Here is a 23,477-nt window from a genome sequence, read left to right as displayed (position 1 = left end):
TTGGCACTCAAGGCAGCTTGGAAGAGACTGGCTGGACTATTTCCTGGCATCTTGGAAGAGACTGGCTGGACTATTTCCTGGCATGAGAGGACAGCTAAAAAGCTTACATCTCTATTCTTTAAAGTTTAGAAGAATTAGGGGTGATCTTATTGAAACATACAAAATTCTCAGGAAGACTTGACAAGTAGATGCTGAGAAGATATTTTCACGAGTGGAGGAATCTCAAACCAGGGGACATAGTTACAGAATAAGGAAGCATTTACTTAAAACTGAGATGGAAAGGAATTTCCTCTCTCAGAAGTAAGTGAATGTCTAGAATTCTTTACTGCAAAATATTATGGAAGCTAGATTACTGAAAGTATTTAAAGAGGTGGTGAAATATCAGGGAGAGCTGTGGCTTGCTGGCACAAAAGGGGAGTTGTGTCCTGGGGAAGAGCAGCCATGATCTTTAGACCGACAGAACTGAACTGTTTTTGTTCCTGAGCAAGGGTCACCAAACCCAAAACGTTAACTCTGATATTACCTTCAAAGATGGTGCTAGACCTGCTCAGTTGTTCCACGAACTTCTGTTTTTGTTCCTGAATTACAGCATCCGCAGTTCTTTTGTTTTTTTTTTAAATCGAAAGACAACAGACTTGGGAGCTGAATTCACTCTTAATTTCTCCAGCCACCGTATGGTCCTCTCACGTGCATGTGCAGCAGCTACCGGAGAAACCAGAAGTGAATGTGTTAGCTGTAATTGGTACGGCCGTCAGTACGCGTGAACCCTGGTCGCACCCAGTTTAAAGAAAACGTTCCTTGAGGGGTTGAATGGCCTTCTCGTATTCCTATTTCTTCTGCTCTTATGGAATACTCTCACTCGGATGTGCATATCTTGTTGCCTTTCCAAGCACATTAATGTTTTAAATCTTATCCCACAGGCAAACATTTCTCCTTCCACATGCAAAGGCAAATGTTATCCCAGCCCTGATAAATGGTATTGCTGTCAAATCTGGATGCGACTTTTCCTGTCTGTAAATCTTCCCTGAACCCATGAAGGCAATTTACACAAATCAATTTCTACGAGACCAGGAAATTCAGAACAGACGATGCAAATCCTTGTTTGGTCTTTGCCCGCACCCCAATGCCGACACACATACCCTCCTCGCTGGGCTGAAATACAAATAAACTAACGGATAATTATTTCCTTTTAACGATTTCGTACAATAGTGCATAATTATACTATTTTTGGAACAAAACATTTCTCAATTTGCAGCTCCAAGTAACGTAGAGGCAGCACATTGAACCCCTGGATCAGCGATTTACATGACCAATATCCACGTTCCAGCTCACGCTGCCCAGGTGATTGACAGCGATTCTGGGCCAACAGAAAGGAGGGCGAGGCTGGACGATCGAATGTGAGTGGTAAGTCTTCCAACCAATCGGAGTGAACTGAAGCCGAGCTGGGGGACGAGATGAGAGATAATGGGAACTGCAGATGCTGGAGATTCCAAGATAATAAAATGTGAGGCTGGATGAACACAGCAGGCCAAGCAGCATCTCAGGAGCACAAAAGCTGACGTTTCGGGCCTAGACCCTTCATCAGAGAGGGGGATGGGGGGAGGGAACTGGAATAAATAGGGAGAGAGGGGGAGGCGGACCGAAGATGGAGAGTAAAGAAGATAGGTGGAGAGGGTGTCAATGGGAGAGAGATTCCCTGAGGTTGGTCCGGAGGGAGGAGGGTAACTTCTTCAGGTTAGGCATCCCTGGAAGAGGCTTCGCAGTGAGGTTAAAATTGTATCAGTGATAATGGGAACTGCAGATGCTGGAGATTCCAAGATAATAAAATGTGAGGCTGGATGAACACAGCAGGCCAGGACGAGATGCTCAGGTTGTAGGGTGAATGAGAGGCAAGAGACAAAAAAACCTGCAAATGCTGCCAAACAAGGTAGACAAACAGGAGGCTGGAAGAATACAGCAAGCCAGGCACACTAGTCCTTAGGAAGGGTAATACCCAAAACGTTGACTGCTCCTTTCTTCTAAATGCTGCATGGCTTGCTCTGTTCTTCCAGCCTGTTTGTCTACCCTGAAGGGCAAGGGTGGAGGACCGAGCGTGAGCAACCATCTAGGTTGGCTCGGTGGTTAGTACTGCAGCGCCAGGGAGCCGGGTTCGATTCCAGCCTCGGGCGACTGTCTGTGTGGAGTTTGCATGTTCTCGCCGTGGCTGCGCGGGTTTGCTCCGGTTTCCTTCCCACAGTCTAAAGATGTGCAGGTTAGGTGGATCGGCCATTCTAAATTGCCCATAGTGTTCAGGCATGTGTAGGTTAGATGAGTTACAAAGGGTTGGGTCTGGGTGGGATGCTCCAATGGAGATGTGGACTTGTTGGGCTGAAGGGCCCGTTTCCACACTGTAGGGAATCTAATCAATTCCTCATTAAGATGGCAATTGAGTCCTGATACTGTATTACAAAGGAAACTGCAATGATATAGTGATGGGGAACATCACTTAAAGGGATGACTGTGGATAGTCAATGGCAAACATTTACAGACTGCATGAAAGAACCGCAACAATTTGTTCATTTCTGTCTGGCACAAGATGAAACAGGACAGGCAGCATGACCACGGTTAACAAAGGAAATTACGGATTGTGTTAGACACAAGGTGGGACATCATGCTGCAGCTGCACAAGACATTGGTAAGGCCAGTGCATACAATTCTGGTTGCCCTGCTAAAGGAAAGAAGTTTTAACCTGGAGAGAATACAAAAAAAAAGATTTACAAGGGTGTTACTGAGACTGGAGGATTTGAGTTACAAGGAGAGGCTGTAGAGGCTGGGACTTCTTTTACCCTGGAGTGTAGGAGGCTGAGGGATAACCTGATAAAGGTTTATAAAATCATATGGTGCATTGATAGGGTGAACAGCCAAAGTCTTTTCCCTAGGGTAGGGATGTCCAAAGCTAGATGGTGACGGGAGAAAGATTTTAAAAAGGCAAATTTTTCACAAAGAGGATGGTGCGTGTATAGAATGATCTGTCAGAAGAAGTGATAGAGGCAGATACAGTTACAACATTTAAAAGACATTTGGACAGGTACATGGAAAGGAAAGGTTTAGAAGAATATAGGCCAAATAGAGACAACTGGGACTAGTTCAGTTCAGGAAACCTGGTCAGCATGGACAAGTTGACCAAAGGCCCTGTTTCCATGCCATATGACTCTATAACAGGATTAGGCAGAATCATCACAGATTTATGAATGCAAAATCACGCTTGACAAATTACTGGAAATTGTTGAGGATGTGACTTTAGAATTGATAAAGGGGGAGCCAGTGAATGTGGTTTACCTGGACTTTCAGAAGGCTTTCAATAAGGTCCCGTAAGATATTAGTGTGTCAAATTAAAGCACACAGGATTAGGGTATTATACTGACATGGATGGAAAACTCGCTGGCAGGCTGGAAATATAGAATAGGAATAAATGGACCATTTTTCAAATGGCAGGCTGTGACTCATGCTTAGACCCCCGCTATTCACAATATACAATTTACGTGAAGGAACTAAAAGAAATGTCTCCAAGTTTGCAGATGCCACGAAGCTGTGCCCTTGAATGAACTATGATGAGGATACAGGGATATTTCAGTGTGATTTTGACAAGATGAACGAGTGGGCAAAAGTGCATGGCAAATGAAGTATAATGTGGAAAAATGTGGGGTTATTATCTTGAATAGCAAATAATTGGGAAAGGGGGAAGTGCAATGAGACCTGGAAGTCTTGTACACCTGTCATTGAAAATAAGCATGCAGGTGTAGCATGTTGGCCTTCATAACAAAAGGATAGGATAGCAGGGATGTCTTCCTGCAATTGTATATGGCCTTGATGAGGCCACACTTGGAGTTTTGTGCCCAGTTTTGGTCTCCTTATCTGAGGAATGATGTTCTGGCTACAGAGGGAGTATAACAAAGGTTTATCAAACTGACATTTGAAGAAAGACTGGGTTGGTTAGGACTGTTTTCACTGAAGTCTAGAAGAATGCAGAGAAGTTCTTATGGAAACCTATGAGAATCTCACAAGACCAGAAAAGGTAAATGCAAGAAAGATGTTCTCAATGACTGGGAAGTAAGAATCAGGAGACACAGTCTAAGAATACAGAGTAGGCCATTTAGTACTGCGATAAGGAGTAATTTCTTAATCCAGAGAGTAACCCACAGGACGTAGCTGAGGCCAAAACATTGAATGTTTTCAAGAAGCGGTTCGATAGGAATCAAAGGATACGGGCGGGAAAGTGAGAATAGGGTACTCAGTTGGATGATCTGCTATGATTATCTTTAATGGAGGAAAGTGCTGGATTGCCTCCTCCTTTTTTGTTTGTTTTTATGAAGCCCATCGCCCCACGTTTCTTGTTAAATGCCCTCTCAATGTATCCTGTCACTTTCAAAGATCTGCATGCATCAATTTCCAGTTTCCAGTTTCCTTGCACACTCCAGACAGCTCTGCAAATGATGTGTATATTTCCATTCACTACATCTTCCAAAATCCAGCACCTCATTGAGATCTCCAAAGACAAGTCACATTCAAAGAATAAAGAACAAAGAAAATTACAGCACAGGAACAGTTCATTTGGCCCTCTAAGCCTGCGCGATCAAGATCCTCTGCCTAAACCTGTCATCTATTTTCTAACGTTCTGTATCCCTTTGCTCCCTGCCCATCCATGTACCTGTCCAGATACATCTTAAAGACACTATCATGTCTACGGCTACCACCTCCACTGGCAACCCGTTCCAGGCACCCACCACCCTCTGCGTAAAGAACATTCCACGCATATCTCCCATAAACTTTCCTCCTCTCACTTTGAACTCATGACCCCTAGTAATTGAGTCCCCCAATCTGGGAAAAAGCTTTTTGCTATCCCCTCATGTTTTTGTAGACCTCAATCAGGTCCCCCCCGAATCTCCGTCTTTCTAATGAAAATAATCCTAATTTACTCAACCTTTCTTCGTAGCTAGCGCCCTCCATACCAGGCAACATCCTGAGGTGAACCTCCTCTGCATTTCTTTCTCCATAGATGCTGCCTGAGCATTTACTGGACATTATATTTTTACATCCCCACATTGACAGCAACAAAATTCTCTTTTGTAAGTGTGAAGGAGCTGATGCTACACGAGATGACTTGCTGAATCTCTTCACACATATTGAGCAGTTCAATGGCCTTTTGCTATTGGGAACTCACTGATGCATCAGCATGTTTACCCATTGTATTGATCCTCAACAGGAGGGAAGAATAGTGGTGTCTTGTTACTGTGAGCTCTCAGGAGAATCAACGTGTCTTCTCACTGTGTCAATTCTTCATAGGAGGGGAACAGTTTCTCACAAGATTCCAGCTGAGTGTGTGTACGTGCTTCCCCAATCACATCAGTTTGAAATCTTTCCCTTCAGACAGAACAAACATTTCCCCTTCCACAAAGGCTGACAATATTCAGAGAAACAGGTAAGTCATGCAGAAGGCCCCTGGGTCCTGCTCACAAATCAATTTTCCAATTTAGAAATTGTTGAGGTGCTGGTTCATCAAGGAAGTGCAGGCAGAGTCAAACTTCTGGCACCATAAGCAGCCTGACTGTATAGGAGAGGAAGATAGAGAAAAGGAGGAGCGATAGTTCTAGAGGAATCATTAGGCAGGCATTTCTGCAGCCTAAGGAATGAGGTTTTTCATGAAGAATTTAAGGAATTAGGCAGTGGATTCAAAACAGGACTTCAGTGGTTGTAACTTCTGGATTATTCTCAGTGCATGTTCCTGGAAGTACAGAAGTAGAAGAATAGGGCAGATTAATGCATGGCTTAGATTTGGTACGGGAGTGAGGGTTTTAGATATCAGGATCACTGGAACCATTTCTGGGGAAAAGTGGGACAGTCTGCACCTGAACAAGAATGGGATCAACATCCTAGCTGGGGAGGGTGAGGGTTGCAAGTGCTATTAAGCAGGGTTTAAACTAGTTTGGCAAGGGGAGGGAACACAGAGCTTTAGTATAATGGGGACACAGTGCGCTATCATAAAGGAACCAAGACAGAGGCAGTCCACCAATGCTGAGTTTCAAAGGAATAAGACAAGGCTGCACAGTCTGACATGGGAGACTGATGAAGGGAAAAAAGCATGGTATTGAGGGTAACTTGGCATGTTGGATCCAAAATTGGCTTAGCAGTAATAAATGTCACCAATGAGCTATCCTGGTCCATCCACATTGATGCTACAGCCAAGCAAGCAAACCAACATCTCTCTTTGGAGGGCTAAGGAAATTCATCATGTTCATGATGACTCTTACCAATTTTTAAAGATGCACCATAGGAAGCATCCTGTACAGATGCATCACAGCTTGGTAGAGCAACTGCTGTGCCCAAGACAGCAAGAAATTAGAGAGTTGTGAATGCAGTCCAGTCTATCATGAAAACCAGACTTCCTTCCTTTGACTCCAGGTACACCTTCTACTACTTAGGAAAGCAGCCAACATAATCAAATACCCCTTCCACCCCAATTATACTCTCTTGCACACTCCTCAAAAATCAGATACAAAACATACAAAAGTTTGAAAATGCATACCAACGATTTAAGAACAGCTTCTTCCCCATTGTTATTGGACAATTGAACAGACTTCTCATATGTAAGAGTTGATCTTTCTCTGCACCTTCTTTGTAGCTGAAACACTATATTCTGCATTCTGTTCTATTACCCTGATGTACTTACATAAGGTGTGATTTGTCTGGTTAGCACTCAATATAAAACTTTCTCAGTACATGTGACAATAATGATAAATCAAAATCAATAAGTCAAACAGAAGCTTGTGGTCTGTGTTTATAACTAGAGGCTGGTATCTAGTGGTGTACAACAGAAATCAGTGTTGGGTCCCTTATTTGTTGTGAAATATATAAACAAACAATATAGCTAAGAATGTTGGGGATGAAGGATGATAAGTTAACAGGTAACACAAAGATTGGCCAAGTGAGTGACAGTGAGGAAGAAGGTCTCCGATAACAGGAAAATATAGACTAATCGTTCAGATGCTCAGATCAGTGGCAGACAGAATTTAACCCTGAAAAGTGTGAGGTTTTGCACTTTGGAAGAATCGACAAAATGAGGGAATATTCAGTGAATGTCAAGTCAGTAGGAAGCTCAGAAGAAGAGATCTTAAGGTGCTTACCCACAGATTCTTGAAAGTGGCAGGACAGGTTAATAGGTAGTTAAGGCAGCATATGCCACACTTGCCTTTATTAGTCATAAGACCAGGGGAGGGTATGACATAGAAAACTTTGATTAGGCCTCAGCTGAAGTACTGTGCGCCTGACTATAGAAGGGAGGTGATTGAAGGGGTTGCACAGGAGATTTACCAGGATGAAACATTTTTGTTATGCAGGGAGACTGGATAGGCTTTAGCATGGACAATGGCAGGGGGGGGGTCATAGCTGAGTGAATAAGAAGCAGCTATTTCCCTTAGTCAATATAAAGAGGGGATAATTTTAAGGTGAAGGGCAGGAGGCTCAAGGCAGTCTGAGGGGGGAGAAAAAAAGTTAATCTAGAGAGTGGTGGAAATTTGAATTGCAATACCCAGGAGGACAGCAGAGGTAAGAAACTTTGAAACCTTTAAACAGAATGTGTGCGGATGATCACTTGAAATGTCCTCACACTTTCGAGACTATAGGACCAGTGCTAAAGTGAAAATAGCCCCCCAGAGACTCAATAGAGAAAGGATCACTTTTTGCACCCGGAACGTTTAACTTTGCTTTCTCTGCACGATGCTACCAGACTGACCGAATTTTCTCAGCAGATAATGGGAACTGCAGATGCTGGAGAACCCAAGATAGCAAAGCGTGAAGCTGAATGAACACAGCAGGCCAAGCAACAACCTGCTGTGTTCACCCAACTTCACACTTTGTTATCTTGAATTTTCTCAGCAATTTATATTGGACTGTGACTACTCCCGCCCTTCATTCGCTCCAATTGGCTGGAGGATCAGTCGCTCTCGTCCAGTCCTCTGGCTCACTCCCTCTTTCAATTGGCCCGAAGCTGCCGTCAATTAAATGTCGTAAAAACCGTCTATTAGCCGGGCGACGCACGGAGAATCACAGTGTCAATGTTGGACCCTAGATTAGGCGGTGACCTCGCAAATCATGCAGGTGATTGCACTGCGATGGGAGTGATGGAGACCGCGTGTGGGCTTTAGGGGCTTCATAAGTCGACAACACATTCAAACTCTGAGTAAACGTTACCGGTCTGGGGATTGAAGAAACGGCATCTTTTCAGAGTGTCTCCGCCGGGGGCGGCCATTTTTGCAGTGTTGTTCAGTCGGCAAAGCGCATGCCCACTCAACAAGCAAGCCCTGCCCTCCGCGACGCTCTGTGCTTTGATTGGCTGGGGGATCTTTTAGTTCCGCGTCGGCCGGGGCTGCATCCTCTTTCTAATAGGCCTTGAGTTGCTGTCAATCACTTCCTTAGGCGTGATTTGGTATCCGGGGTGGGGAGAACTAATGTACAGACAGCCTTTGGAGGCCGCGCACTTCGAATACGAACCTCCATCCTTGGTGCTTTTTACCTGGGAAGGGGCACAGGTAGAATAAAAGCTAAATATGGCGGATACAGTATATTTGAAAGGCCATGTTAGTGACCGCCATCCTGGCTCAGGATCTCTGAGATCTGGAGTGAAAATAAGAGATAACAAAGTGTGGAGCTGGATGAACACAGCAGGCCAAGCAGCATATGAGGAGCACAAAAGCTGACGTTTCGGGCCTCGACCCTTCATCAGAAAAGGGGGAGGGGGGAGAGGGTTCTGAAATAAATAGGGAGAGAGAGGGGGAGGCGGATCGAAAATGGATAGGTGGATTCACCGACACCTTCCACCCCAACCTCAAGTTCACCTAAACTATCTCTAACACCTCCCTCACCTTCCTGGACCTCTCAGTCTCCATCTCAGGCAACCACCTAGAAACCGATATCCGTTTCAAGCCCACCGACTCCCACAGCTACCTAGAACACACCTCCTACCACCAGCCTTCCTGCAAAAATGCCATTCCCTATTCCCAATTCCTTTGCTTCTGCCGCATCTGCTCCCAGGATGGTGTTCCATTCCCGTACATCTCGGACACCCTTGTTTTTCAACGACTGCAAATCCCTGCCCCCCCCCCCACCCCTGCAGGGTGGAGGATGCCCTCAACAATGTCTCTTGCATTTCCTGCAACTCATCCCTCACACCCCTCCACCCGCAATAATAACCAAAACAGAATCCCTCTCGTCCTCACATTACCACCCCACCAACCTCTGGATCCAATGCATCATCCTCTGACATGTTTGCCATCGGCAATCCAACCCCACCACTAAAGACAATTTTCCCTCCCCACCCTTGTCTGCCTTACGGAGGGACCACTCTCTCCGTGACTCCCTTGTCCGCTCCACACTCCCTTCCAACCCCACCATACCCGGCACTTTCCCTGCAACCACAGGAAGTGCTACACCGGCCCCCAAACCAAGCCCAAAGAAGACTTTCCACATCAAGCAGATGTTCACCTGCACATCTGCCAATGTGGTATACTGCATCCGCTGTACCTGTTGTGGCCTCCTGTACATTGGGGAAACCAAGCGGGAGCGGAGGCTTGGGGACCGCTTTGCGGAACACCTATGCTCGGTTTGCAATAAACAACTGCACCTCCCAATCACGAACCATTTCAACTCCCCCTCCCATTCGTGAGACAACATGTCCATCCTGGGCCTCCTGCAGTGCCACAACGGTGTCACCCGAAGGTTGCAGGAACAGTAATTAATATTCCGCTTGAGAACCCTGCAGCCCAATGGTATCAATGTGGATTTCACAAGCTTCAAAATCTCCCTTCCCCCTACTGCATCCCAAAACGAGCCCAGCTTGTCCCCACCTCCCTAATCTGTTCTTCCTCTCACCTATGCCCTCCTCCCACCTCAAGCCACACCCCCATATCCTTCCTACTAACCTCATTCTGCGCCCTTGACCTGTCCGTCCTCCCTACCTCCCCACGTACACTCACCTCTACTGGCTCCATCCCCGCCTCTTTAACTTGTCTGTCTCCTCTCCACCTATCTTCTCCTCTATCCATCTTCGATCTGCCTCCCCGTCTCTCCCCATTTATTTCAGAACCCTCTCCCCTCCCCCTTTTCTGAAGAAGGGTCTAGGCCCAAAACATCAGCTTTTGTGCTCCTAAAATGCTGCATGGCCTGCTGTGTTCATCCAGCACTACACTTTGTTATCCCGGATTCTCCAGTACCTGCAGTTCCCATTATCTCAGGAGAGATGATGATTGATTCAATGAGATAAATTTTACCTAACTTGGTTCATTGGTGGGGAGCTGCTGTTTACAGCGTCTGTAAATTGCTTTAAAAAATCACATATCTATTTTTAAGAAATAGCAATATAAACTCAATAACCATAAGGGAGAGGAATGTACAGTGAAATGAAGCTAAATATGTAATGTAAAGTTAAGGTTTGATAGGGCAGCTTAACCTCCTGGAGTGTATGTCCCATAGCGTGTGGGGAAAATCATGGACATTTGAGCAACCCAGGTAACAAGTTTAGGAAAACCACAGGCTAGAACCACGAATGCAGATTAGGAAGTGTAGGGGTCATTTGAGATCATCTAGCTCGCTAAATGGTACTCCATTTCCATTGGGTAAAAGCAGGACTTTAAAAAAAAATACTAGCAGGGGTATTCTCAATGTCACATGCAAGTGAGAATGGAAAAAGAAAAATTGAGTGATTGAAGACGTGGCTGGAGAATTATGGTTAAAGAGAGGGCATCAGATTTCTGAGGCATTTGAATGGCTCTGTGGCAAATGGGACATGTGCAAGATGGAAAGCTTGCATCTTAGCAGATTCTGTATAAATATGTAAATTTGCCAGTGCTATAGGGGAGGGTTTCAACAAAGTAGGCAAGGTATTAGGAACCTGAGAGTGAGCTCAGATTGGAGGGGAGCAAAGCTGGCGTTTAATTACTGCTGTATCTGCATGTTAAATTTTTATGAATCATGCACAAGAACGCTTAGATCCCTCTGAAACTCAGAATGCTGCAGTCATTCTCTGTTTAAGTAATACTTTTTTTTAATTCTTCCTGCCAAGTTGAATAACTTGCCATTCTCCCAAATTCTGTTCCCTCTGTCAGATGTTTGCCCAGTAACTCAACTTGTGTATCCTCAAGGCTCAAGGCCCTCCGCTTCTTCCTGTCCCGCAGGCCCAACCAGTCCCCCTCCACCGACACCCTCATCCGCCTAGCCGAACTCGTCCTCACCCTCAACAACTTCGCTTTCGATTCCTCCCACTTCCTACAGACTAAGGGGGTGGCCACGGGCACCCTCATGGGCCCTAGCTATGCCTGCCTCTTTGTAGCTTACGTGGAACAGTCCCTCTTCCGCACCTACACAGGCCCCAAACCCCACCTCTTCCTCCATTACATTGATGACTGTATCGGCGCTGCCTCTTGCTCCCCAGAGGAGCTCGAACAGTTCATCCACTTCACCAACACCTTCCACCCCAACTTTCAGTTCACCTGGGCCATCTCCAGCACATCCCTCACCTTCCTGGACCTCTCAGCCTCCATCTCAGGCAACCAGCTTGTAACTGATGTCCATTTCAAGCCCATTGACTCCCAAAGCTACCTAGAATACACCTCCTCCCACCCACCCTCCTGCAAAAATTCCATCCCCTATTCCCAATTCCTCCGCCTCGACCGCATCTGCTCCCACGATGAGGCATTCTACTCCTGCACATCCCAGATGTCCAAGTTCTTCAAGGACCGCAACTTTCCCCCCACAGTGGTTGAGAACACCCTTGACCGCATCTCCCACATTTCCCGCAACACATCCCTCACACCCCGCCCCCGCCACAACCGCCCAAAGAGGATCCCCCTCGTTCTCACACACCACCTCACCAACCTCCGGATACAACGCGTCATCCTCCGACATTTCCGCCATCTACAATCCAACCCCACCACCCAAGACATTTTTCCATCCCCACCCCTGTCTGCTTTCCGGAGAGACCACTCTCTCAGTGACTCCCTTGTTCGCTCCACACTGCCCTCCAACCCCACCACACCCGGCACCTTCCCCTGCAACCACAGGAAATGCTACACTTGCCCCCACACCTCCTCCCTCAGCCCTATCCCAGGCCCCAAGATGACTTTCCACATTAAGCAGAGGTTCACCTGCACATCTGCCAATGTGGTATACTGCATCCACTGTACCCGGTGTGGCCTCCTCTACATTGGGGAAACCAAGCGGAGGCTTGGGAACCACTTTGCAGAACACCTCCGCTCGGTTCGCAATAAACAACTGCACCTCCCAGTGGCAAACCATTTCCACTCCCCCTCCCATTCTTTAGATGACATGTCCATCATGGGCCTCCTGCAGTGCCACAATGATGCCACCCGAAGGTTGCAGGAACAGAAACTCATATTCTGTTTGGGAACCCTGCGGCCCAATGGTATCAATGTGGACTTCACCAGCTTCAAAATCTCCCCTTCCCCCACCGCATCCCAAAACCAGCCCAGTTCATCCCCTCCCCCCACTGCACCACACAACCAGCCCAGCTCTTCCCCTCCACCCACTGCATCCCAAAACCAGTCCAACCTGTCTCTGCCTCCCAAACGTGTTCTTCCTCTCACCCCAAGCCGCACCTCCATCTCCTACCTACTAACCTCATCCCACCTCCTTGACCTGTCCGTCTTCCCTGGACTGACCTATCCCCTCCCTCCCTAAGTTATGATATTCCAGAGACCATATTCCCCTCCCTACCTCCCCACCTATACTCTCCTCTCCACCTATTGTCATCATGCAGTCATGTCTCTGCAATGGCTATCAGGCAAAATTTATTTACTTCAATGTATGCTATAAATTTATTTAATGTATTATGAATGTTGCACACATTTGGGTACAGAGCCTTTAGCTTTGTCTTTTTATTATCTTTCTAACATCAAGTGTTAACTGTAGGTATATTCAAATGTCTATTCTCCCCGTCCCTTCCGGCCATTTTCTGACCTTCGTTTTTCTTATTACTGTTCTGCTGTCCTGTCTTGATTCTACCCTTGATTTCCACATATACCCAAGCTTGATCCTTCACCCTGCTTATTTTCTTTAAAGGCCACCCTACTTCCCTAGTTATGTGGTTCCATGAAATACTAGACCCATCAGGGTTCAGGTGCAGACTGTCCCATCAATACAAGCCATACTACTGATTGATGCTGGTGCCCCCACTGCCCCACAAACTGAAACCCACTTATCTCATACCAGCCTTTTAGCCACATGCTGTATTTTATTTCAGCAGCCTTAAGTGCCCTCTGTCAACTTTCACAGGCCTGAAGAAATAATCCAGAGATTCAGGTGCTGCTCTTCGATTTGGTCCCTAGCTCCCCATAATGTCTAAACAAAGCCAAATCCTCCTTGCGTGTTTTGTACTTACATGGGCCATGACAGCTGGATCCTATCACTCCAACCTCCTGTCCAGCACTGAGTAGATGTCCCAAGTTTGGGGACTGGGGAGTCAACGTAACCTTCTGGAATTATACTGTTTGCTAATCAGAACAGTGTGTGTCCCCTTCACACTACCATCTCCTACTGCCACTGTATTCCTGATTACTCTCTCTTTCACAAAAGGTATCCTGACAAAAGTTCCCCGGTCTGTCCATTCTTCTTCTTTACAAACCTTGATTACATTAATGCAGATGAGTACCTTGAACTTGTTTCATAGCTCCTGCATTCTGGTATTCTCTGACTCGTACTTGCCTCAGTGGTAGTCAGAGTCTCCTGTCCCTTACTACAAATGGAATCAGACTGGCCTGTCCTAAGGGGTGACAGCATCTTCTGCAACAAGTGTCCGAGTATCTTTTCCTGCCACAATGTATCATAATGTCTTCAACTCAGCTTCCAGTTCATAAGTTGTAAGTTCCTGCTGTTAGGCATTTCCAGAGAATCTCAGGAGTAGGTCATCCTTGAGCCTGCTCCACCACTCAACATGATCATGGCTGATCATGGAGAAATATCCTAATCCCACCCTCTGCCGATATCCTTTGATCCTTCCAGCTACAAGAGCTGTATTTACCTCCTCCTTGAAAACTCAATGTTTTGGCCTCAACTGCTTTTTGTGGTAGTGAATTCCATAGGCTCATAACTTAGTCAACCAACTTAGTCATTCCTCATTCATCAGTCCTGCCGTCCCAAGAATCAATTTGGTAAACATTCACTGCACTTCCTCAACAATAAGAACATCCTTCCTCAGATAAGGAGGCCAATCCCAACACACGTTTTCTGGAGATAACAAGGTGTAGAGCTGGATGAACACATGAAAAATCTTTTCTGAAGAAGGGTCTAGGCCCGAAACGCCAGCCTTCCTGCTCCTCTGATGCTGCTTGGCCTGTGTTCATCAAGCTCTACACCTTGTTATCTCAGATTTTCCAGCATCTGCAGTTCCTACCATCTCTGAAACACGTTTGCTGGAATAATTTTTGGATCCAGAAAAGCTCAAATGCAGCAGCTGCTACACAATTCCTGTCTCATTGTGCTAAACAGTTAAATGTAATTCATCGTGTAAAATTAATTACTGTTCTTTACCACCATTTTATTGATGCAAATATCACTTGCTACTGAATGTTATGTGGTCCTTAATTAAACAGGTAAATGGTTTTAGCTATGTGCACTAAAGTTTAGTACTTTTTAAATTTATAGACCTTCCCCTAACTCACGTGTCCTAATCAAATTACTCACATAGTCCTTTTATACTATATGACCCTTGTACATTGCCAGACTTGTTTTTCACTCTGGATTTTCTAAACTGAGCATGTTTTGGCTCCTGACTCCTGAGGTACCAGGTTCTAAAACAGTTAAGAAAGGAAAACCAAATGTACACTTTCTTTCCCCACTTCACTGAACTCCCACATTGCCAGACTTTCAAAACACACTGTCCCTGCTGTACTCAGTGCTGACTGCATTCCACTGGCACTGTGTGTATTACTGCTGTGACTTAGATGAGTCAGTTTTGCTGGCTATTCTTCAGGACCTCATTTTAGCCGCCTCCGTGATTAACTAACTACACTTCACAAATTTGCTGATGACACAAATTGGGTAGGAATGCAAGTTGTGAGGATGCAAGGAAGCTTCAAGGGGACTTGGGTGAGTGAAGTGAATGATGAAGAATATGGTCTCTGGAATATCATATCAATACGTATGAACTAATCCACTTTGGCATGAAAAGAAAGCAGACTATTCAGTCATTAGTGAGACATGTTGATCTCCAAAGGGACTTGATGAATAGAAAGCTTTAGAAGGATATAGGCCAAATGCAGGCAAGTGGGACCAGTTTAGTTTGGGAAACTTGTTTGGGATGTTCAACCAAAGGATCTGTTTCCAGGCTCTGTAGCTGTGTGATTCTCTTTCTGATTCTGTGACATTTTTTGAGTCACGAAAAGCTAGTGTGTAATTGCAACAAACACCTAGAGAAGCAAAAGCATGTTGGCCTTCATTTTGAGGATATGCAAGTACAGGAATGTCTTGGTACAATTGCATAGAACCTTGGTGAACCCATACCTACATTTAATGTGTTAATAATCTAAGTAAGGACATACTTGACATTGAGTGACTGTAACAGATAACTGGGGTGAGTTAGATTAGATTCTCTCCAGTGTGGAAACAGGTCCTTTGGCCCAACACGTCCACACTGCCCCTTGGAGCATCCCGCCCAGACCCATCCCCTTGTAACCCACACACCCCTGAACACTACTGGCAATTTATCATGGCCAATCCACCTAGCCTGCACATCTTTGGACTGTGGGAGGAAACCGTAGCACCCGGAGGAAACCCACGCAGACACTGGGAGAATGTGCAAACTCCACACAGACAGTTACCTGAGGCTGGGATTGAACCCGGGTCCCTGGTGCTGAGAGGCTGCAGTGCTAACCACTGAGCCTCCGTGCCGCCCTTTGGTTTGATTGTTTTTGAGGAGAGAGGGCCTGTATGTTTTAAGAGTTTTAAAGCATGAGGTCGTCTCTCACCTTATCTTACTGAATTCTTCCAGGGTGGGTGTCGATAGGATGTTGCCCCGGCTGCTGTTCAGAAGCAGGGGAAACAGTCTCTGAAAAAGGGAAGGCCGTTTAAGACCTGGATGATGATCAATTTCTTCAGAGGGTACAGAATCTTTGGAATTCTCTATTAAGGGCTGTGGAAGATCAGTCACTGAGCATGAGCATGTTCAACACAAAACTTGACATATATAAATAATGTAGAGTAATTTGGGGATAACATTGAGGTAGCTGATTAGCCATTACCTGATTGAAAAGTGGAACAAATTTGTTGGGCTGAATGGCCTATGCTTATGTAAAAAAAAAACCCAAAAGAACCACGGATGCTGGAAATCAGAAACATTTGCAGAAATTGCTGGAAAAGCTCATCAGGTCTGGTAGCATCTGTGGAGAGAAATCAGAGTTAACATTTTGGGTTCAGTGACCCTTCCTTTTAAATCAATAGCTTATGCCTGCAGGACTTTGAGAAACCAGCCAGAGTAAAGGGAGGAAGAAATCTGGCAGTCAAGGAAAGAAGTGGTGGCATTGGTTTGGATTTCTGCTCTCAGAGGACGTAGAATATGGGAGACAAACTTTAGAGTTTTGGAGGAATGTGGGAGGAAGAAAAATGTTGCAGCAACACAGGAATGTTCTGTTCTAATTTTCTATCCTCTACTAACTGATGTTATTGTAAACTCTTTACAGGATATAAGAAGGGAAGGATTTGAAGATTTAAAAATTCAGACCAAACATCATGGTTAAGTCACTCAATTCAGGAACTGGATTTCAACATCCTTGAAGTGTGGCAGCATAAATTTAGCTCCAATATATCTGTGAGAAATGGTTTTAAACATCACTGTGACCAGAAAAGCACTGAGAGCATCCCAGTACACTGCCTATGGAAGGAATTTTAACCAGTTAAAGATGCCAAATGTTTCACACCAGTGAGAGACTGTGCGTGTTTGTGGGTGGATAAGGCTTCGACTGATCATCCAACCTGGTGATCCAACACCATGGAGAAGCCATGGAAATGTCAGGACTGTGGAAAGGGATTTCGATCTCCTTCCGAGCTAGAAATCCACCGACGCAGTCACACCGGAGAGAGACTATTTACCTGCTCCAAGTGTGGAAAGGGATTTACTCAGTCCTCTCATCTGCTGACCCACCAGCATGTTCACACTAATGAGCGACCTTTTAAATGTCCAAACTGCGGGAAGTGCTACAAAAGTGCCCGGGAACTGATGTCCCATCAACTTGTTCACTCTGATGAGAGGCCATTCAGGTGCTCACACTGTGGGACTGGGTTCAGACGATCATATGAACTCACTGTGCATCAGCGAATTCACACTGGGGAGAGGCCATTCACCTGCTCCAACTGTGGGAAAAGATTCACTACCTCATCCCACCTGCTAATACACCAGCGAGGTCATGCTACAGAAAGGCCATTTACCTGCCCCGAGTGTGGGAAGGGGTTCACTAATTCATCAGACCTAATAATCCACCGGCGAGTTCACACTGGGGAGCGACCATTCACCTGCCCAGAGTGCGGGAAGGGATTCACTCAGTCGGCAACCCTGCTTAGACACCAGCGCGTTCACACTGGAGAGAAGCCGTTCACCTGCTCAGAATGTGGAAAGGGATTCGCTGATTCATCCCACCTTTTGAAACACCAGCGAGTTCACACTGGGGAGCGACCATTCACCTGCCCAGAGTGTGGGAAGGGATTTACTGAGTCAGCAACCCTGCTTAGACACCAGCGCATTCACACTGGAGAGAAGCCGTTCACCTGCTCAGAGTGTGGAAAAGGATTCACCGATTCATCCCACCTTTTGAAACACCAGCGAGTCCACACTGGGGAGCGGCCATTCACCTGCCCTGAGTGTGGGAGAGGATTCTCTGATTCAGGCACCCTGCAGAGGCATCAGCGCATTCATACTGGGGAGAGGCCGTTCCCCTGCCCCGAGTGTGGGAAGGGATTCATTTCATCCTCCCACCTGCTGAGACACCGGCGACATCATAATGGAGAAAGACCATTTCTCTGCCCTGAGTGTGGAAAGGGATTCACTAATTCATCTGATCTGCGAATACACCAACGTGTTCACACTGGCGAGAGGCCATTCACTTGCTTGGAGTGTGGGAAGACATTCACACTTTCGTCCAGCTTGCTAACACACCAGCGACTTCATTCTGCAGAGAGGCCATTCACCTGTTCTCAGTGTGGGAAAGGATTCACTCGGTCATCTCGCTTGTTGAGTCACCAACGAGTTCACGAATAAGGATATTTCTTGTTCATCACCTCCACATTGAACCCTATCTTTGGCTTCTGTTTCTGCTGAGGTTAATAAATTCAAGCACAAATGAAAGCATTAACATTCTGGATCTAAGTCAAATAAATAGTCTTTTTTACAAACATATTGTCAAATCATTTTAATATCTTACACAAATCACTTCTTTGAAAGGGTCTCCCTCTCTTTTATTTTTCTCCTCCATCCTCATCTGTAACAAGTGTGAGGAAATAATGGAGCTTCTTTGTTACTCAGTTTGAAACAATATGATCAGATATTTCTGCTGCTTCGCTCAACAGCCCAAACTGTGTCTAACGTTTCCTCCGCTATCCTCCCAAACCTGCATTTTTGAATAGTGTCCCCTTCCATTTTCTCTCAAGCTCTTTCAGGGCTCATTTTGTCCATGTGACCCACAGCTTGTTCCACCCTATTCACTAATCTGCTGGCCACCCATCTTACCCATATTCATTGATTGTCTTGATCTTCCGGTACCATTGTCACCCTCCTTCAAATATGATATCATTATCACTGCTTCAATACATTAGCCTTAGATCCCTACAACCTCTACCTGCCAAAAGAATCCATGCCCTTTTTTGCCAAGAGCAAATCCTTCCAATCAGGTTTCTGCCCTGTCACAATACTGAAGTAGTTTCATCAAAGTCACAAATGACATCCAATGTCATCCAAAGCGACAAGTCTATCTTGTCCTGTCTACAGACTTTGACAAAGTTGAGTGCACTGTCTACCTCTAAAGCATCTGCATTGTTACCGACCTGCTCTTCTCTATTTTCTGTCTTTTTTTTCCCTCTCTCCCTAAGTAAATGTTGGGGAGAACAAAGCCATTGTTTTAATTCTCTTTTTACCAACTCCATTCCTCTCCCAGAAAACCATCTGAAACCAAACCAGAATTTTCATGCATTTGATGTCATATTTGACCATGACATGAGATTCCAACTTGAGTATGCAAGATCCTGTGGTTTACCATTCACACTGATGTAAAACTAAACCTGCTGACATTTCTCCTTAATGTGCAAGACAGTAGCTCAGCAGTTAGCACTCCTGCCCCACAGTGCCAAGGACCCATGTTCAATTCCACTCTCTGGCATCTGTGTGGAGTTTGCACATTTTCCCCTTGTCTGCGTGTGTTCCTTCTGGATGCTCCAGTTTCCTCCCACAGTTCAAAGATGTGTAGGTTAGGTGGATTGGCCCTGATAAATTACTCACAGTGTCCAGACATGTGCAGGCTAGGTGTGTTAACCATGGTAAATGAGGGAGTATGGGAAAAGGGTGGAGGCTTTGTCTGGGTGGGATGCTCTTTTGAGAATCACTGAATAATTGATGGGCTGAATTGCCTCTTTCCACACCAAGGATACTATAACCAGAACACAATCCTGAATAAGTTAAGTAATTACATAAGATCGAGATTTTTCAGTTTGTCATAGGCATTTTTTTCCCCTTTATACATTAACAGGACAAGGATGTCACTGGCAAGGCATTTATTGTCCATTCCTAATTCCCCAGAGGGCAGTTCAGAATCAACCACAATGTTGTGGATTTGGAGTCACATGTAAGCCAGACCAGGTAAGGATGCTGGTTTTCTTCCCTGAATAGCATTAGTAGACCCAGATGGGTTTTTCCTGACAATCGGCAACGGAGTCACGGTCATCATGAGACCCTAATTCCAGATATTTTTATTGAATTTAAATTGCACCATTTGCTATGGCAGGATTTGAACCCAGGTGCCCAAAATGCTATCCAGGTCTCTGGATTAATAGTCCAGCAATAATACCACTAGGCCATTGCCTCTCTCTCTTTAATCATTTCCCTCTAATACAGCAGCACCTACCATTGTCAGTATAAGATAGAAACTGGAATGACCTGTTCTATTTAGCATTGTTTTTTCCTTTCATCTGTGAATCTACAAATCCCTATCCCACACAATCCTCGCACTCTCTGCTCCTTGGTGCAGAATCTGTTAGCCCTCCCCTTCAACTTATTCTCCTCAGTCCACCTGTCCTTCAATTTGTGACTCAGACTATGGCTCATCTCAATCCCACCCCCTCACTCTCATTTTGTGAGATAATACAGTTCACTGCAACAAGTCATCTTTAATGTGGTTTCATAATTTTGAATGCACAAAATTATTACTTCCTGTGATCGTAGAGAACAAAGTTCCAGTGATGAGTTCAGAGCTTTCTTCTCCCAGGTTTGTTCTAACAAGCTGTGCTTATGAGTTACATTTATACAGACTATACCGCATTATTAAAGAAAGACTTTCAATTCTGGGCTAGAACTTATAGCCAAACCTCATCCGAAATCTGCTACTTTCTCAATCCATTAGCATTTGATGTATTTGCATACCTGAAAGGATTTAATTTACCATCTTGGTTAGAAACTGGTGAGAGTCCGTTTACTGCTCGTCCTGCTGACCCAGCTGGAAAGTATGCTGACATACCAGTGAGCTTACAATGGTGAGATATGTTACCACTTGATCCAGCCTGCAAACACAACAACCTGATCACATTTGTTGAGAAGGAAAGTTGAAGTTTTGGTCAAGACCCTTCTTCAGAAATGGGGAAGGGGAAGGGAATCTGAAATAAATAGGGGGAGAGGGGGAGGCGGATAGAAGATGGATAAAGGAGAAGATAGGGTGAGAGGAGACCGACCGGTCAAAGAGGTGGGGTTAGAGCCAGTGAAAGTGCATGTAGGTGGGGAGTTAGGGAGGGGATAGGTCGGTCCAGGGAGGACAGACAGGTCAAGGATAATGGGAACTGCAGATGGTGGAGAATCCAAGATAACAAAGTGTGAAGCTGGATGAACACAGCAGGCCAAGCAGCATCTCAGGAGCACAAAAGCTGACGTTTCAGGCCTAGAGCTCTCTGATGAAGGGTCTAGGCCCGAAACATCAGCTTTTGTGCTCCAGAGATGCTGCTTGGCCTGCTGTGTTCATCCAGCTTCACACTTTGTTATCTTAGACAGGTCAAGGAGGCAGGATGAGGTTAGTGGGTAGGAGATGGGGTGGGGCTTGAGGTGGGAGGAATGGTTAGGGAGGCGGGGACTAGCTGGGCTGGTTTTGGGATGCGGTTGGCGGGAGGGGAGATTTTGAAGCTTGTGAAGTCCACATTGATACGCTTGGGCTGCAGAGTTCTCGAGTGAAATATGAGATGCTGTTCCTGCATCTTTCAGGTGGTGTCATTGTGACAATGCAGGAGGCCCAGGATGGACATGTCGTCCAAACAATTGGAGGTGGGTGGAGTTGAAATGGTTCACGGCTGGGAGGTGTAGTTGTTTGTTGCGAACTGAGCATGGTATTCTGCAAAGTGGTCCCCAAGACTCCGCTTCATTTCTGCGATGTAGAGGAGACCATAACGGGAACAGTGGATACAGTATATCACATTCACAGAGGTGGAGGTGAACATCTGTTTGATGTGGAAGGTCTTCTTAGGGCCTGGGATGGGGTTGAAGGAGGAAGTATTGGGGCAGGTGTCACACTTGCTTCGGTTGCAGGGAAAAGTGCTGGGGGTTGTGGGGCTGGAGGGGAGTGTGGAACGGACAAGGGAGTCACAGAGAGAGTGGTCCCTCCAGAAAGCACATAAGGGTGGGGAGGGAAAAGTGTCTTTGGTAATGGGGTCAGATTGCGGATGACGAAAATGTCAGACGATGACGCATTGGATTTGCAGGTTGGCAGGGTGGTACGTGAGGACAAGGGGGATTCTGTTTTGGTTATTATTGTGGGTACGGGGTGTGAGGGATGAGTTGTGGGAAATGCAGGAGACACAGCCGAGATTTTCGATCACTGTGGAGGGGAAGTTGCAGTCCTTGAGAAAAGGATGTTTGGGAATGAAATGCCTCATCTCGGGAGCAAATGCAGTGGAGGCGAAAAGGGAGTTTGGGCCCTAAAATTAGCCATGTCCCAGACCCCACCAAACACACCAGGCCTTGTTACCGCATAGCCTGCCACTCCACACCTCCCGTTGTTCATCACTAACAGTCCCCATTAACCATTGAACCTCCCAGCCTGATTGTTAGCAACTCCTTTGTCTGTCCAATTGTCTTTCTCTCTCTTTGGGCTCTATCCTATCGTTTACTCCCTACCCCACCCACCTCCCTATTTTCTGCACGTAAACTGACGTTTTCCCAGCCACCATCAGTTCTGAGGAAGGGTCACCGGATCCGAAATGTTAACTCTGTTTGCTCCTCCATGGATGCTGCCAGACCTGCTGAGCTTTACCAGCAACTTTGTTTTCGTTCCTGATTTATAGCATTCTCGGTTCTTTCGGTTTTTATTCATTCTTCAGTATTCTGAGTTAGGAATCCCTATATCTGGCAGAGGGAAAGGAGAGAGGGTAAAATGCCAAAGAAAGTGAACACCACAAAGTATTTTGTGATAATATCAAGGGCATCGACAATCCTGTGCCTAGCTAGCCATACCGGGGTCAAGCAGGTTTTGGAATCTGTGACCATACTGAAAGTCTTCCTGAAAAGCATGAGTGGAATGCAGTCACCAACACTGGACACGTCAAGTGCAAGATGATCACTGAATTGAATGTGGTGCATGGTCCGAAACACCAGGGTTGCACTTCGGATTTAGTGTCTGAACAACCTGACTATTTCCCCTCAACCATCTCTTGCTATTGCACTGGGACTGGAATTTGTGCATCTATTGTAACTTGCACACATAACTGCACAGCATGTTGGTTTGCTGGAAGCAAACACAGCCTTTCGATCTGAGATTGGGAGGGGGAGTGGGTGAATTGCACAAGTTTGGCTTTTTTTTAATTCGTTGAGGGTGTAGCTGGGTAATAATACGACTAAGGCCCTAGCCCACTCTAAATGCTCTCGATGTTATTACGTGTCTTCCTAACTGGAGTACTAATTTTACGATTTTTGCCGATTAGAATTCCGGTAGAATTAAACATTCATCGAGTTGATCAATGGTGTAGCAGATACCCAAAATAACCCGCGCAGCAGAAATCCCCCGATCAATGAATTATGCGAGCCCAGTGCGCAGGAGCAGGAACGGGCAATGCTCTGAGCATGCTCAATGTCAGTCACGGTGATTGTAAGAAGAGGAACGAACGGTTCGTGTGGCAGAAGGAGATTGAGACAGGGTAGGAAAGAAAACCACAGTACTGGAGTCTGGCAACTTTATCAACGTTTGGTGGTGGCTTGGGGG

The 23,477-nt window shown here is 45.8% G+C and overlaps 2 protein-coding genes across 11 annotated transcripts in view; one reads left to right on the top strand and one right to left on the bottom strand.

The window, feature by feature from the left end:
* LOC125449413 (gastrula zinc finger protein XlCGF71.1-like) overlaps positions 1 to 8,315 on the bottom strand; it is a 129,842-nt gene extending 121,527 nt beyond the window's left edge. For 3 of the 5 annotated variants that reach the window (XM_059641607.1, XM_059641609.1, XM_059641605.1), the window contains exon 1: positions 524 to 1,388. The gene's annotated coding sequence lies outside the window, so the exon portion shown is untranslated. Of the gene's footprint in view, positions 1 to 523; positions 1,389 to 8,226 lie in introns of those variants that run through there. The other 2 variants (XM_059641606.1, XM_059641608.1) reach the window with 2 other exon arrangements.
* The window catches only part of LOC125449234 (zinc finger protein 229-like), a 43,152-nt gene that overhangs the window by 8,714 nt on the left and 10,961 nt on the right, over positions 1 to 23,477 (top strand). For 2 of the 6 annotated variants that reach the window (XM_059641596.1, XM_059641595.1), the window contains exons 2-3: positions 1,256 to 1,404; positions 16,722 to 18,426. In XM_059641596.1, coding sequence (XP_059497579.1) covers positions 17,030 to 18,292 — 1,263 coding nt within the window. In that variant the 5' untranslated portion in view covers positions 1,256 to 1,404; positions 16,722 to 17,029 and the 3' untranslated portion in view covers positions 18,293 to 18,426. Of the gene's footprint in view, positions 1 to 1,255; positions 1,405 to 5,322; positions 5,459 to 8,050; positions 8,134 to 8,496; positions 8,565 to 16,721; positions 18,427 to 23,477 lie in introns of those variants that run through there. The other 4 variants (XM_059641594.1, XM_059641599.1, XM_059641597.1 and 1 more) reach the window with 4 other exon arrangements.

The sequence above is a fragment of the Stegostoma tigrinum genome, chromosome 42, assembly GCF_030684315.1.
Source record: "Stegostoma tigrinum isolate sSteTig4 chromosome 42, sSteTig4.hap1, whole genome shotgun sequence".
Taxonomy (NCBI): Eukaryota; Metazoa; Chordata; class Chondrichthyes; order Orectolobiformes; family Stegostomatidae; genus Stegostoma; species Stegostoma tigrinum.
This window is presented reverse-complemented; position numbering and strand designations above follow the sequence as displayed.